We start from the raw sequence: 15,801 nt of genomic DNA, 5'->3' as shown, positions 1-15,801 counted from the left end.
GTGCGTCAAGCGCAGGAAGTTGAAGTTGCGATCTGAAGTCTGCAGCTGAAGTCGCTGCTGGACACTGTGCGCTGAATCTGAGGCAATAAAGACAGTTGATAAGTTGTGTTGATAGAGAGTCCTGCAGAGAAATTTTAGAAAGACGGGAGGCAATGAGGCCTGTCAACCGAAAAACTCGCACAGACCCGGCGAGCTCGCTCCTCGAGACATAAATCCCGGCGGTCCGTCCCTCCTCGTTATCGCCATCTAATAACCGTTGTCCGGTCAGACTCCCACTCCTTTGTCTCTGCCTCTGACTCATTCATCCTCCTCCTGGTCGTTGTGTGCCGTCGTCAGTGTCTGTGAGGCACAGAGAGAAACTGAGGCTCGTCTTTTTGCAGACATCGATCGACTAGCTACACAAACAGTATTTTTCAAAGGAATATCATCCACATGCTGTTGGCCAATCAGGGGTCTGCCAAATAATAACGTGGGCAGGACTCCAGGGTGCTCGAGGGAGTCGTGTGACACTGAAGTGGTGTCGCTCCTGGAGTACGGAGTTAACAGAATGCTAGAAAAGGCCATCGGACGTCGCAGTCGGATGGCGGATTCGAGTCGTTCGAGTGGACACGTGTAAAGAGTCCAGGCAGAAAGGTCAGAACTAACTCTGGGTTGGCTCGGCCTGCCGTTTATCCTCCATGGACGGGGGGGGGGGGCTGGAAACTGCCAGTAAAAGCTCCAGTTTTGGTGACCTAAAAAAAAAAAGAATCTGCTTGCGATTGGATGAAAGTCTGAACCGCATCGGAAGACCTCTGTGATGCAGAGCGAGGCCGCTAACAATTTGGCCCTTTGACCCTGAAAAACAGCAGTTTCAACCTCTTTAAGTGGAAGAGAAACGTTTCCTCCCATCAAGTCTTCCTGCTGTCCGAATCCCACAAATTGTGTTTTCGCTAATATACAAAAGCGCCTTTTGATTCGGCCGTAGACGTGAAGGTTCAGGATGATCAAAAATCACTTCAAGTACCTTCAGTAACGTTTTCCTCCCATCAGCCAACATTGCCTCTGACATTGCCTTTTTTTTTCAGATTTCCTCTTGCGTGCTCTTCTCTTTGCCGAGGACTTATTTTCACTGTCGCCTCGCTGTGCCTCTGTTCTGATTCAGTCCGAGGTAAAAAAGATGAGTCCCCACGCTCCGCTGACAACTAATCCGACTCCCTCTCTTTTTTCTTTTTTTTTTCACGCGACTCCATCAACCTCCGGAAAAGCCGTGGCTTGTGATTGCCGTAAAACTGGGAGGCGCAGTAGAAACTGGCTGTGAGTCAGCGCCGGGCTGAAAGTTCCCACTTAATTAAATTTCCGTCCCGGCTTCAAGGACCTCGATGTTACTTTCTTCCCTTTTTTTTTTTTAAGCATTTTGTTGATTTTTTTTTTCTTTTCTATTTTTTCAAATGAGTGAAACACTTACTGGAGAAATCTGGGTTTCTAGGCAACAGAAATGTTGCTCTGCCTTCAGAATGCTGCAGTGCCAATTTGTAGGATCCGATGAACAAATATTCCTTTGAAGGAGCAGATTTGTGCTTTTTACCTGTAATGCCTGTTTTGGGGAAGAAACACGAGTCTCGCTTACTTTGTGGAAAGAAGTAAGACAGAAATCCTCAGTACATTCGAGGAGATTGCAATATGTACGATGGAATATAATGTGCATCTCACATCTGCGGGTCTAAAATAAGCTAAATAGAGGTGGTCGGGTCTTTTGGTTAAAAAATTTAAATAAAAAAAAAAAACCAAAAAAACATTTGTTTTGTCCTATTTTAGTTAAAGCCCATTTTTACCTCAAGCACCCATTTATTCATATTTTCTCAATAGAAATATGAAAAAAAAAAATTTTTTTTAGACATTTAATCTGTTATTTTTTAATCAAGATCATGAATACATGTATTTTTTCTAACCTTTATTTAACCATTTAAAAAATAATGACCTGTTCTTCAAGCGCGAGCTCGTCAAGAGGGGCAGCAGAAAACATTTGCACAGCCATGAAAATGCTACCACGCTGAAACTGGAGAGCACGAGAGGAGATTTCACTGAATTAAGGATTCATGATTACAAAAGTAATAAGAGGTCTACAACGTGCAAAAATCTGCGGAAACAGAATGTGACACTCGCTGCGGCTGCGAGAACCGCAGCGAGTGTCTCTCTTCTTATCTCCTGTTATTTGTTCTCGTCGGTGGTTGATGTTTAAACCAGGGACCCCCGATCGAGCTGCACTGAAAGTAACACGGAGCGACAACAACCGAAGCCGGCCCCCGAGGGGCGGGGCTTAAAACTCGCAAAGTGACTCACCTTTTTGAAGGCTCCTGCTGGAGGAGCCGTCCCGAGCTCCAGTCCCAACAGTGCGACCTCTCCTCCTCTGCTACCCTGATCCTCTGCCACAAGCTTCCGCTCGAACTTCAAAGTGGCGTCCTGAAAGTTGTTTCTTTCAAAGCCCAGCGGCTGGAACCCACAGAGGGAGGCGGAGGAGGAGACGGGCACGGCGGACTGTAGTCGGAGGGAAAAAAAAGAGTCTGAAACCTTCGTTATCGGAATTATGCATGAGCCCCAGAGAGCTGGTTCCTTTATATTCTGCTGCCATGGTGTCAGTAAAGGTGACTCCCAGACCTTGTGCCGCAGATGGCAGAGAGTTTTTTTTTTTTTTCTTGTGAGACCTGTGAACAAATACTGAGGATTCCTCTCTCCTCTGCCGGCATGTGTGCCACCACGCTGCTCTAATCACAGCCCCGTCTGAGAGTCATTTGTCCGTTTGTGGCCTTGTGATTACCCAGAAAGCCTCCATCCCTGTCTGGGAAACGTTGCCTCGCGCTCTGTACTCTGTAATAGAGGCTCAAGGGCAGCGATCATCAATTTGTTCCTGCCCTTTTTTTTTTTTTTGTCGTTCTGTCCCTCGTTATCTCCCGACTGTCAGCCGATGGAACAGGAAATAAATTATGATCGCACAACAATGATCGGACCATTGATTTTTCTGACCAAACGGTAATGAACGAGGCTTCATTCCGGGTCTATTGATAACGCATTAGAGACATGGAAGAGGAAGTGTCATGGAGTTCAATACGAACCGTCTGATTTTCATCCACAAGCGGGTTCGGAGACTGTAGAGCTCGTCCGACACCTGCCACATCAACCTGAACCCTTAAGTTGAGACTCTTTGCATTTACACAAAAGTCTTTGAACGATGGCCAATGAGTGCGTTTCGCCAATGAAGACGCACAGCAGCAGCAGCACAGTTTCAGATCAGAGATATTGGTCTTTCGCTGGAAAATCACATTGTAGTTGATCAAATTAACAGGAAATTGCAAATCCGCTTTTTTTTTTTTCCTTCTAAGGATCTCAGTATTCGGAGTGAGCAGTCACCAGCAGTCACCCAGTGCGTGGGCCGGCCCGACTCGGGTTATTGGAACGTGGGAATGCAGAAGCCATTGCGACGCAGCTCTCTTGGCATTTGGAGCAGCTTCCTGATGCTGGATGTCATTGTGCTTGCATGTCTGTAGCCTTTGTGTAGACACACTCACGAATGTGGAAGAACCAAAAAAAAGCAATGGAAGAAGACATGAATGCAAAAACAAAAAAAGTCGTGCTCATATCGTCAGGCAGAATCAGATCTAAGCAGATTGTTAAATCATTTGTTTGGGGGCCAACAGGCGAGTGGAGCTGAAGTTGAACATTTTGTTGGGGATTTTTTTTAATAGTTTCCCAACTGGTTTGACATCTCCAATGATGTTTGGCGCTGACCAATAGGACGGCAGGGCGCGGTGACACCTGCAGGGCGAACACTGATTGGCTCACTAGTACGTATGTAAATGGGCGGTCGAAGAACTTCTCGTTTCAGACTTCAGAAAAGCCCGACGTCTTCACTTCCCGCGCTAACGAGCCGTCAGCCCTCGGCTGCCGTCGACAGCGGCGGACGGATGTGGCGACGCTTTGAAGCTCGAGCGTCTTTTCGTGCCTGGCGGTGCGAGAACACGCGAGCCCCGCTGTTTCAAATGTTCAGCCGCCGTCTTCCTCATTGTCGTCTCGGCCGGCCGCCCGTGAGCCATGCGTTCTTTCCAACGACCTCGACGGAAAGTGAGGACGGAGATGGAGGCGCAGGCGGACGCATTTGTCACAGGCGCTCGTTCTCCGTTGCCGTGGCAACGTGTCACAGCGACGAAGACGATGACGACGCAAGTGAAGCTTGGAAAGCTCCCAGTAGAGCACAGGACCGTCCCAGCGGAGCGACCATCACAGCGCTGCTTCATTTAGTGAGAAGCCAAAATAGGTTATTTAGCTTAGTTGCTTCACTGTGCTTTATGTCATCCACATTATTTACTTCATAGGATGATGAGGGCAGCAATGTTTGTCTGCGGTCTGCTCCGGTTTCAACACCTCATCCCCAGAGCAATGCAGAGCTTTGAGGTCTTCCACAAACACCATGAGTGAGATGAGTGTGTTTTTAGCCTTGAGCTCAGACATTAAAGGGTTTTAATGCATTTTGTTCATAGTTGGCATGCCATCATTTTCAGTTAAATTACGCCCAGTTCATTTATTTTTTTTTAATTTTACAAAGCAAAGTTTTTTTTTGTTTTTTTTTTAGAATGATTCAAAGTAGCTGATAAAGCAGCAAAATGTGAGAAAATTCTCAAAAGGTACCTTGGTGAAATGAAATGTTGCCGTTTAATTTATAAAAAAAAAAAGATACAGGTCATTTTTTCTGTTTTGTTGTAATTTCTCTTTGATATATACAGACTTGGCTTTGTCTCAGTCCTAATACTCTCTAGTCTTGATAATGTCTTGGTTTGACTCCAACACTACTTCTGTGTTTGGACTGTTGATGTGTTTAGAGATAAGAAGAAGCTTGACACAGACAAGGTGTCCAAGGCGTCACGTTCCTGCAGGACCTGGTGCGATCTCGGCGTTATGCAACCCTGATTGGTGACTCATTAAGAAAGGAGGCGGGGCCCTGATATCCACTCAATGCAGCAACAGCCCGGGTGTCGGCACCTGCGGTTCCTGCAGCACGGCGCCAACACAGAGTGTTATTCTTAATCGCTGTCTGGCTAATGAGACGCTCATTGCGACAAGCTTTAAATCGAGGTTTGGATTGATGCTTAGCGTAATCACTTCATCTTCTCTTGGTCTTTTCTCCAGAAGAAACTGGATTTAATGAAGAATCATCCTCACGGGCCTCTGGGCTCTTCGCTTAGCGCTGAGAAGAAAACCAATCCAGGCCACTGTCTCTGGTGCTGATGTCCATGATGGAAGGAAAACAAGCAGTGACTTACTATGAATACAAAAATAGTGAAACACACGGCGGTGATGCCCTTTTTTGACTGACTGGGATCAATATTTTCTTCTCTTTTATTGAGCGAAAGCTGCCACACTATTTCTAATGTGTTCTAATAGTGTTGCCAGAAGCAGCTTAGTTGCATGGCACAATACTTTCTGGCCTTCCTGGACCAAGGACATTTTAACTCCATTAAAAATATTTCTTTCCCTTCCTTCTTTTTTTCCCAACCATCTGATCAACATTTTGCGTTGTGACGTTCCTTGTGTGCGTCTTAATACTATGACAAATTTAGGGCCTGGATGTGCTTTTATTTTGGACGCCGTCTCTACCGTCTCCGATATTGTCTGGAGTCGTTTTATAAATACTCAGGTCTGTGCTCGAGAACGCTGCCATCAAAGTGACGGATACAAAAAAAAAAATCGCCTGGCGTGCCCTACGGGTATCTCTTTGATCATGTAGAGGTGTTGCAGAGTTCACAGATGTTGTAGTTTGAATACGGCGCTGTACTATTCCAACAAACTCACTGCAAAGACCTTATTAACTGTTGGTAGCTCAGAGTGAATAAGCAAAGTGAATAAAAGGAGCTAAATGTCTTGCTGGTGGATCAATAATGCACAGGAAACAGACTCCAGCATCCGTTCACACTGTGTTTATCTGCAGTGAATGACATTATATTAGCTGCTGGGGTCATCTTGGCTCTGTGTGAAGGAGCAAACTGCATGAAAGGCTGTTGCCATGGCACCTAAAAGCTTTATGCACCGCGTCGACATCCTCTGCATACAGCCGCACGTCCATCAACAATGTGAACGCGCCCTTTTTTTTTTCTTTTTTTTTTCCATTTCTCCCGCTGCTCTGCAAACGCAACGGCTCTCAGATGGAATGTGTTTCCACTCTCTGACTGTTGTCTCTCTCTCTTCTTCTCTTTCAGAATGAAAAGCCCCTGGGTCATTCCGCCAGCCGCTCCAGCAATATATCAAAGGTGAGCAAAAGCACAGACAAACGGAGAGAGGGTGGAGGGGGAGGAAGAAAAAAAAAACCTGAATGAATGATGCATGGCCTCCGTCCACCTGAGAGCCGAGCGATGGGACGGCGGAGAGCTCACCTGCTCCTCTCGAAGCGTCTCGGCCGCCCGATCAGCTCTTTGATCCGGCGCCGCGTCCTCAGAACCCGGAGCTCCTTTGACTTGGCTCATCGCCGCCCCCCCACCCCCCGGACCCTCTTCCGCCCCCCACAGCCAAGCCGGCTCTTTCCACGGCTCCCTGGAGGCCTCCGTCTGCGTCAGAACGCAACTCCGGGGTCGTGTTATTGTTCTCCTGAGCCTCTTAAAGGATAAACCTTTTTACTTGCGCTAATAGATGTCGGGGTCCGCCGGCAGTGAGGTCGCATCCGCCTCTTTAATCTAAGGCGAAATGAGAGTTGCTGCAGGCTTCTTTTTTTTCTCAGTACTACTTTAAAACTGATGGTGTCGATGGTGGACGCAAAAGAGGAAGCGATTAAAAAAAAAAAACTAATGCAGACTTTCATCAATGCATCAGTCCTTGAGATGCTGTTGATTTTATTTAATTTTATATAATATAATTTAGTAATTTATCACATTTATTCAGTTTTTTGTTTTGTATCTCCCACGTTTGAGTGGACACAGTTTTCTCTGATTTTTGCTAACCTGGCGCTGCACATTGAAGGTTTCCTCTGGGTTGCATCTCGTATTTCCACCCGGTCGCGACCCCTCGGAGAGCTTTCGGTGCGAGGAGGGAAAAGCTCTGCGGTACTCAAGTGGACCCAACGCATTTGTTGCTGTCTGTTTAACCGCCTACAGGCCCCTTATTGGTGCGCGAGACGAGATTTGGCCGCACGCCGGCGCCCCTCGCGGCTAGCTGCGACCCACCGCGGCGCTTAATGGTGACCCCCTACCACGACTGGTTGGTTGCAAAGTGCGGCGTGTTTTCCGCTGAGAGACGACGTCGGCGCTCGACTCCTCACTTCCCTCTGCAGCCTGCAGCGGCTCGGTTTTCTTCTTCTTCTTCTGTGGTTTACAGTTCAGCGTCGAGCTTCTTCGCAGCTTTGACCGCTCTTGACCCGCAGCACTCAAAGGAAACTGACTGGCGGTGGAATCATCTGAAAATTAGCACTGGAGGTTGAGCGATGCAGCTGCAATGCAACATTACAACATTTAGTTGTAAGTTTTTTTTTAAATGTTCTGCTCTGTCAACGTTACTGGCCAAATCTGCAAAGACTGCAGTGAGGACAAAGTCCCACATCTATTACATCAGAAATTTATTTTAAAGACCAAGATTCCTGGAATAATGCAATAAAACTGCTGATAAAACATGTTGGATGGATGATAATTATAAACATGGTCACCTCTTCCCTGACTGTGTGCCAGTCATCACAAACCCAGACCCACTCAAAGTCCACGTTACTGCATTTCAAAGGATTTTATTTCCTTATTTCGCCACTGGCGACCCCCGAAGAGATCGGCCTCATTTCCTCACTGCAAAGTGTCGCAATAACGGAGAACAAGGTGTAGTTATGAGCGAGGATCGTGGCCACGGATGATGTTCCAGCCGTGTTTCATTAGGGGGAATTTGGTCTTGGTGTGCAAACCTCGTCTCCGACGCTCCAGTTGGTCGAGACGCCTCGCTGCGAGCTCCTTCGGTCTTATTGAACGGCGGATACCTGGAGCTGCGTCTCTCTCTGATAAATGGGCGGAATGAAGTCGACATGAAGCATGAGTAAGGCTCTTCCGTCTGGCAGCTGTAATTAATGCCGAGCAGTCTGTCTGCCAGCTGGTGTTTCCTGCTCCGTCCTGAGGGGGAACCATTGCAGACTGGCGGATTTAAACATGCATTAATTGTTCTGCGGGGTCGCCTAATCTGCAGGGAGCTTGGAGTCGCGGCTCCTGCTGGAGGAGAATAAGGAGGAAAACGCCTTCGAGAGGCTGCTGAAGTCAGAATGTGTTTTGCAGGACAACTTTATTTCTCCTTTTTTTTTTCAGCCTTTATATTCAATTCAACCGCTCGGCATTGCTGGCAAGACGAGGCCGCCGTCGCTGTTCTCCTGAATTGAATGTAAAATGTAGGTCATGTTCAAGGCTGTGCTGATGATAAAAGATGAACGCACATCCCGGCTCATTGTGATTGTGTATAGTGAGGATTTTCAGCGAACTGGCAAGCGTTGTTTTTTTTCACGTTATTTATTCGCTTAGCGAGCCTCAGCAGACGGGACGAAAACAAACCCCCCACGTTGCATCATGTGGCACAGATTCGGGCTGAATCACATCAGCCTGCGTCAGATCGAATCAAAAATTAATGTGCCCGCATCCAGTTGTTGACCTACTTTCAAGACGTTTCCCTAAAAAAACGGCAGTTGGAAGTGGTTGGCTGCATCGCCGCACTGCTTCAGCGCTTCATCTAAAGCAAAAATCCCTTCACCCGTCGCTGCTGTCATTCTTCGTCCGTACTGTCAGCGAGCTCCTCAGAATCAGTCTTTTTGTGTTGCCACAAAGGGCACTGATCCCTCTGCCAGGTTGAATCTCTGAGCCTCTCGTATCTGCTTTTGTTTTGTTTTTTTGCCTCTTTTGGAAGATTTTTCTTTTGGAAGCTACAACGATGCATCACTTTTAACTGGGAAAACCGGCACTTGTTCCTGGATAATTAATGAGAGTCCAGTATGAAATATGAAAATGTGAAAATCTGCATAAGAAGGCGCCAAGCAACTTGTTTCAGTATCGGCCTGAAGGCGGGCCGGGAGAGCAGAGTTTCCTTCTGGGTTCTGTCTCGGTGTCGCAAGCGTTTAAGGTGTGGGACTTTTCTCGAGGGTGACTCAGAGAGGAAACGGGTTCTCTGGTATCCAGTAACCTGCGCCACTCCTCCTGTCCCTTCCCGTCGCTCCTGCAAGAAAACACAGGGCTCCTAATTATTTTTTCCTTTAAGGAAAAACAGCGTTTGACCAACGGTCGGGTTGCGACAACGATCCCATGACGTGCCGTGACACGAGGTCCCTACTTGTTTTAGATGAAGATGTCTGTCTGTGGCACACTCGCTCACATGCAATGCACACACACAGACATTTGTACATCTTAGTTATTTTTACTTGTGTAATTATATTTTTTTTCTCTTTTTCTTTATTAATAAATCTGTTCATTATTATATATATATATATATATATATATATTATTATAGATGAATGATTATGCAAATTAATGTCTGCTTTTGTTATGACAAAAGCTCCCTCTGTCCCTCTCTCCGCCCACGCCCCTCACCTTGATCCTCTTTCTATTCTCTGTGTCGCTCCCTGAACCTTCCTCATTCCAGTCATGGACAAGAATAAAATCAACATAATAAAATACAATAAAACCACTCCACAGGTAGTTGCTGAACAGACCTGTGTGATTCACTCTCTCGGGCCACAAGCTCTACCTTAGAGAATAAATCTGTCAGCCGTCATAAAGACATTCAGAGCCATTTCTGCTTGTCATTACGCTCAGACGGGACAAAGGGGAGGTCGAGGAAACGGCGGTGTGTTTTCAAAACATTTCATTTCTCCTCTGCACGTCGTTTCTTTTTGCTAATGTTATTCATAAGCTGCCCATAGGAAAAAAAACAAAAAACAAAAAAACAAAAACGTATAAAACGGACTCCCAAGGCTGTAGTGGATTTTCCTCTCTGCGAGGTCACGGGGGTGTTGGCCGCTGTCCTTCCCCTCCGTCTGACCCCTGCCGCTCAGTTCGTGGGGAATTAAACGAATAAACTCCCCGTTTAAGGAAGAAAAAAAAATTAAAGCGGCAAGCCGCCGCCCTGCAGGCTGCCGCTGACACTGGGCCAAACATCTGCTGCTCATCCTGAAAGTAGCCACCGTCCGGCCGTCACGCTGACCTGATGGCGGCGGCGGCGGCGGCACTGGCTGTGGAGTCTGGGGGGAGGTGGAGGTGTCGCAGCCAAACGGCAGACAGCCACGTTCCGCCTGTGTTGCCGCGCTGATGTGCAGACGGCGTGACGCCTTTGGACTTTGAAGCGCATCGTATTACAATGGCTCGTTGTTGCTGTTGCTGTATTTGAACGTCATCTTTTTTATGTTCTTTTAAAAATATCAATCGAGCCCCATCCATCATCACACTTCCTGTTATCTTTTGGCTCTGTCCCAGCCAGAGCGGCCCGGGGGCGGCAGCCTGTGCTCCATTATAACAAAAAATGTTGACATTTAGCAGGAAAGCTAAAAAACCCCACGGTCATATTTCCCAAAATTGGACGAGCAGAATTGACTCCCATTGTTGCTTTTGCGTCCGCTGCTTGTCACCGTTCTTCGTTCTTTCTTTGTTTCTCGGAGACGCTAATTTGTTTCTCTCGCTGTATTTAAAAAGCTGGGTGCGAGTGGAGTCCAGGCGGGTGCTTCTGTTTTGATGCTCAGCCTGAAGGAAGTCGCTGCTGCTGGAGTTGCTGGACTTGGACAGCGACGCGGCAGTCGCGGTCGCTCGTCGCATGTGTGAACTTGACGGTTGGAAGTTAATCATTAGTGGCTCTGCACTTTCCGGAATGTGGTGCGACTCTGTCAAGAGATAAAGGCGTTATCTGGCAGTCAACCCGTCTCGTATTTCAGCATCAGTTGCTGATAGTGAGAAAAAAAGATATACAATGTTGCGTGCAACCCTGATATTGATTATCATGAAATAAATATCAGTACAATTCCGCTTTGTTTTTACAAGGGTGTATTCAGATTGGTGCCACGTAGTCACTGAATATGAACCTCACTGCCAGACATTAAAGGCATGAAGGCGGTTGATGATTCATGGCAGGGTTATATTGCGCTGATCCCACCAGCACCCAAGGCAGGTTTCTCACACTCTTTGTTTTTTCATCTGAATAATTAAATTAAGACCGTAAATTATACTGTATAAATAATATTGTGTAAATATGTGAAGGCTGAGAGAACTTTTGGCCCCGGCTGAAATATTAAAGCGGGGTGGGGGGGGTGAAGTGCGATGAATACGAGTGGTGTTGTTGCCACAGGAAAGCAGGACAGAGTGCAGAGCCGGACATCGACTGCTTCCATTGATCAGCGTGAAGCTATGAACAATAAATCCCCCCCCCCTTAGTGTGAATTAAAATCAATAGATAATTAGTTTGTTACTGGATTGACCAGACCACCACCCTCCCCGGCCGTGCGTCTGCAGCCCAAACACTGCTCGAGCTCCACTGGTGGCTCTGTGGAGACAAACTGGAGTTGAGCAGCTTTGCGCTGAAGATTAAAAAACAAAAAAAAGGAAAAAAAAAAAGACGATCTCCAGCTCGCGCACCTGAAACCCTGGAGTTCTATGCAAATCCATCCTCATCCAGTATTCCAACTCTCATCCGCAAAGTTCATTTGCACTGACAGCGACGCGCAAACTCCACTCTGCCTCTCTCGGCGGAGTTGATCTCCGCGCGGGCCGAGTGAGACGTGCGGCTCGAGGAAGTTTTCGATTCGCCATGTTTTTTTTGTTGTTTTCTTTGGTGATCAGTGGCAGAAAATAATGGGAAGCGATGCGAGTGAATCGCTCGGAATAATGCATGAACACTTGGCAGCCTTTGCTCTCGTTCTTTTTAAACAGCGTTGAATATTTTACACTTTGTGAATTTCTTTGTCTGTTGCAGCGACGTGCTCCTCTCCTCCCACCCGTTTGCTCCACGGCGGTTTTTTGTTTTTTTGGTGTTGTTTTTTTTTTTAACCGCTAAACTATCAGCTTGCCTGCTTTGTTTACAATTCTCATTTTGTTGCGCAGTTGAGCAAAAATAAACACCGGCGGATATTGCTAAAGGTATTTTACCGTCCGAGTGTGTGGCCTGAGGAGTTTATCTCTCCCAGAGTTTCCCTCCGGCTGGGCCTCTCAGAACTCTGCCTCCGTCTCTCGCTCGCAGCCTGTTGTTTTGGCTGGGGCGACGCCTCCCGATGTTTCAATAAGATGGATAAGCAGCGGGGCCCCGCCTCGCCTTATTTGCCTCATACGTCTTCCGCCGCGTTGTTAATTCGGGGTTGTGGCGGGGCGGGGGCTCCTCCGTCTCTCCGTCGGGAGGAGAAGCAGCCCCACCCATCAGGTTAATATGCAGGCTTATGCTGTTGCTGATTTTTTTTTCTCTCTCTCTCTCTCTCTCCCCTGCTGTTTCACAGGCAGGGAGCCCGACTTCGGTCAACGCTCCGTGCAGTTTCTCAAGAACGTCAGTTTCTCCGTCCAGCCAGGACATCTGCAGGTAAGACCTGCTGCAGACGCCTCTCAGCGAGCTGAGGCACCTTCACTTCCCAAAAAGCCCTTTAACAATGTTTCCTAACGGCAAGATGTTTCTCCAGTCTCCACTTTCTCCAAAAACTCCTTTTGCATCTTTTTCTTGGTCCACTTTTCGTAAAGTCTTGTTTGAAGCACACAATTGTTGTAACAGGGAGAAAGGAAAAACAACCCTTTGTGATGTCACAGTTTGCACCAGTGCATCACTGCCTACCTAACCTATCTCCTCCACACTAGAAGAAGAAGAAGAAGAAGAGGCCTTTATTAATCCCACATTGGGGAAATTTGCATGATTACAGCAACAATACAGTAGAAAAAATGGAGACTATATTGATTAAAAGAAATAAGGGGGAAAAAAAAAATGTTTTTCAGTAAGGGAACAAACGGCAACATAAATGTCACTGTTGGCGACACCCCCTGCCAGGTGTTTGATCCACCCCCCATCTCACAGCCTCTTGTTGCACTGACGAAGAGCAGCAAGTTTTAGCAGGGAGCCGTTTTGGAGGCTAAACGTGCTGTTTCCTGGAGATCATTTGTGCACGGCAGCTCAAGTGGAGCCTGGGAGAAAAAAAAAACCTATACATGGGACCTTTCAGACCTTGAGTTTCCAACTTCTTGTCGTTCTGTTTTCTTAATACGAGAAACACTCCTGGAGTTTGCTCGTTTCGACTCCCCACAAACATTTCCCTGTCATTTTATATCCCAAGTTCTTTGTTTCTGAAATGCATGAATTTCTTTCCCATCTCTCCTTTTGTCTCCTCTGCTGCCGTCCCCCCACTGTCATCAATCACGCTCCTCACTCACAAACACAAACAAACACAAACAAACACGCGTACTGCCACCGCTGCTGCAGCGAGGATCACAAGCAGACTGCCGTGGTTCTGCTCAATGGCGACGGCAGAAGCGGCGGCGGGTCGGGGGGCCTCTCGGTGACCACGCTGTGCGCCGACGCCCTGCCGGCGGCCCCCAAGCCGGCCAAGCAGCGGGACTGGCGCTCGCTGCTCTTCCCGCCCTCCGTCGGGCTCCGCCCCCCCGGCGGCGTCAGTGGCGGCTCGCTGCGCTTCTCCGTCTCCCTGAACGACGTGGGCCAGCGGGTGGACAGCCTCTGCCGTGGCCTGCGCTTCATCGACCGCACCTGCTCTGAGGGCGAGCTGGAGCTCAAGCCGCCGCCGCCGCCGCTGCCGCCTCCCGCTGGAGGCAAGAGCGCCAACAGCTACAACAAGTACGCGCCGGCCGCGTACCCGCCCGACAAGCCCGGCTCCGCCCACGTCCCCCCACCACTTCCGCCTCCGCCTCCGCCTCCGCCGCCACCCAGCAGCGGCCCACACCTCCTCCTCCGCCCCCAGCGCTCGGCCAGCGGCCACTTCCTGCGCCTCCTGCTGCCCTTCTCCCGCTCCTCCACCGCCGCCTCCGAGCTGGGCAGCTACGCCTCCCACCTTCACATGGCCCTGCCGTCCCCCAGCGAGACGGGCTTCCCCCTGGGGGGCGCCGACGAGGACGAGGAGGCGTGGCGGCGGCAGCCCCCCGCCGCAGCCCCCGGCCCCGCCCCCACCAGGCTGAGTCTCCTCCCGGCGCCGCTCTGCTACATGGACGAGGACAGCGACCTGGACCGCTGCCCCTCCCCCATCACGGAGAAATGCGGCCCGCAGTCGCCGCACTCACTGTCGGGCGACTGCTGCAGGTGGGTGGACCCGCCCCGGGTTGGTGCCCCGCCCTCCCCCACCACCACCACCCTACTCCTCCCGTGACCCGGTAGAGCCCAGACAGACCCAGAGAGCCCTGTGGAGTTGTGACTAGCAGAGGAAGCACAAGCTGTGCGCGCCCTCTGACCCCGCCCAGCCCCGCCCCCCCGCCACAAACGAGGATCAAGCAGACACACCGGCGCTTTAATTCACACACACCGGCACACACATCACATGCACACACGCACACAATCCCTCCCCCTGACTGAACCCCCTTCATTGTGTCTAGAACAAAAAAAAGTGACTCCATTTGATCTCGTCTCCATTTCATCTCTCTCTCGTCTCTCCTGCTGCATCTTGTTTTTTTTATCGTTGAGTCCCCACCTACTCAACTAACCCCCCCCCCCCCCCCCCTATCACCCCCCCCCCCCTGCAGCACCATCGAGCTTTTCATCAACTTTTTCACAAGTTTCAAGGTCGAGGAGGCGTTGGGGTGGTTTGCACAGGGCTGCTGCTACTGGTGCTGGTGTTGCAGTTGAACCGCCAGCAGGCTGCAGGGCTGTAAAACTGCTTTTATGGAAACACTATGACATGAGTGTCAAAGTCACTGATGTGATGGTTCCAGACTACAAGTCTTCTGGGCAAATATCCAGAAGTCAACTACAGTAAAAAAATAAATAAATTCAAAATAAATTTAAAAAATGTGCATCACAATTAATATTTGCCCATTCTAAGTTAGTTCTGATGAAAACTGTACAGTCGCCATGTTGCCTCACATGGTCCAGTTCTGACTTGAAGTTTTCCTGTGTGGAGTTTTCACACAGGAAAACTCCAGGTGCATGCACATTAGGCCAAACCTGAGATTCTCTGTGTTGGCCCTCAGATAACCTGCTGGCTTGTCCGGTGCGTCACCACACCTTCCTATGGAAAAGGTTTGAAAAGACATTGCACCTTGGACTCACTTTGATTTATACTGTCCTGCAAGAATTCACATTCAAAGGGGGTCAAAGGTGTTACGTTAATAAATGATGGCGGTGAGGCCGAGGCAGTTTGGTTCATCAGTCTGTTGGCTGCTAGTTACAGTCACTAACACTCTGTGTGACAACTTTAAACCCAGAGGAATGTCAGCAGTTCAACTGCCGCCTTATCCCCCACCCCCACCCCCACCCCCCCTCAGTGAGCTGTGGTGGCGCATTTGCGTGCGTGCGTGTGTGTTCGCAATGCGATTGAGCGTGCTCTGCTCTGGCTTATGCGTCAGGGCCGCCAAACACGAGCTGGCAGTGGCAGCAGGTGTGGCCGAGAGATCAGGAGGTGGATTATTGGCTTCAAATAGCCTCCTGTCGCCTCCCAGCGCGCACATGTAAACAAGCGCGGAGCGGCGGCTCCCGGTCAGGCGGCCCGGAACGTGAGCGCAGAGCGGCGTTACCTGCTGAACATGTTGTGTATGTGTGTGTGTGTGTTGGTGTGGGTGTGTGTGCGTGCGGGTGTGTGTGTGCTTCATGCCACTGGCATGTCAATAATTGTCCAGCTGACTCATCAGAGTCCCTTGCTGTTATCTAAACTGAAAT

The 15,801-nt window shown here is 49.0% G+C and overlaps 1 protein-coding gene across 12 annotated transcripts in view; it reads left to right on the top strand.

Moving 5' to 3' along the window:
- marchf8 (membrane-associated ring finger (C3HC4) 8) overlaps positions 1-15,801 on the top strand; it is a 66,691-nt gene that overhangs the window by 39,148 nt on the left and 11,742 nt on the right. For 8 of the 12 annotated variants that reach the window (XM_076018534.1, XM_076018536.1, XM_076018533.1 and 5 more), the window contains 2 exons: positions 6,225-6,275; positions 12,440-12,519. In XM_076018534.1, the coding sequence (XP_075874649.1) occupies positions 6,225-6,275; positions 12,440-12,519 (131 nt within the window). Of the gene's footprint in view, positions 1-5,277; positions 5,323-6,221; positions 6,276-12,439; positions 12,520-13,042; positions 14,233-15,801 lie in introns of those variants that run through there. The other 4 variants (XM_076018539.1, XM_076018531.1, XM_076018528.1 and 1 more) reach the window with 4 other exon arrangements.

The sequence above is a fragment of the Nelusetta ayraudi genome, unplaced genomic scaffold (genome assembly GCF_046127955.1).
Source record: "Nelusetta ayraudi isolate G7.1 ecotype Tasmania unplaced genomic scaffold, CSIRO-AGI_Nayr_v1 ptg000008l, whole genome shotgun sequence".
Taxonomy (NCBI): domain Eukaryota; kingdom Metazoa; phylum Chordata; class Actinopteri; order Tetraodontiformes; family Monacanthidae; genus Nelusetta; species Nelusetta ayraudi.
Note: the sequence above shows the minus strand (reverse complement) of the source record. Positions and strands in the feature narration are given on the sequence as shown.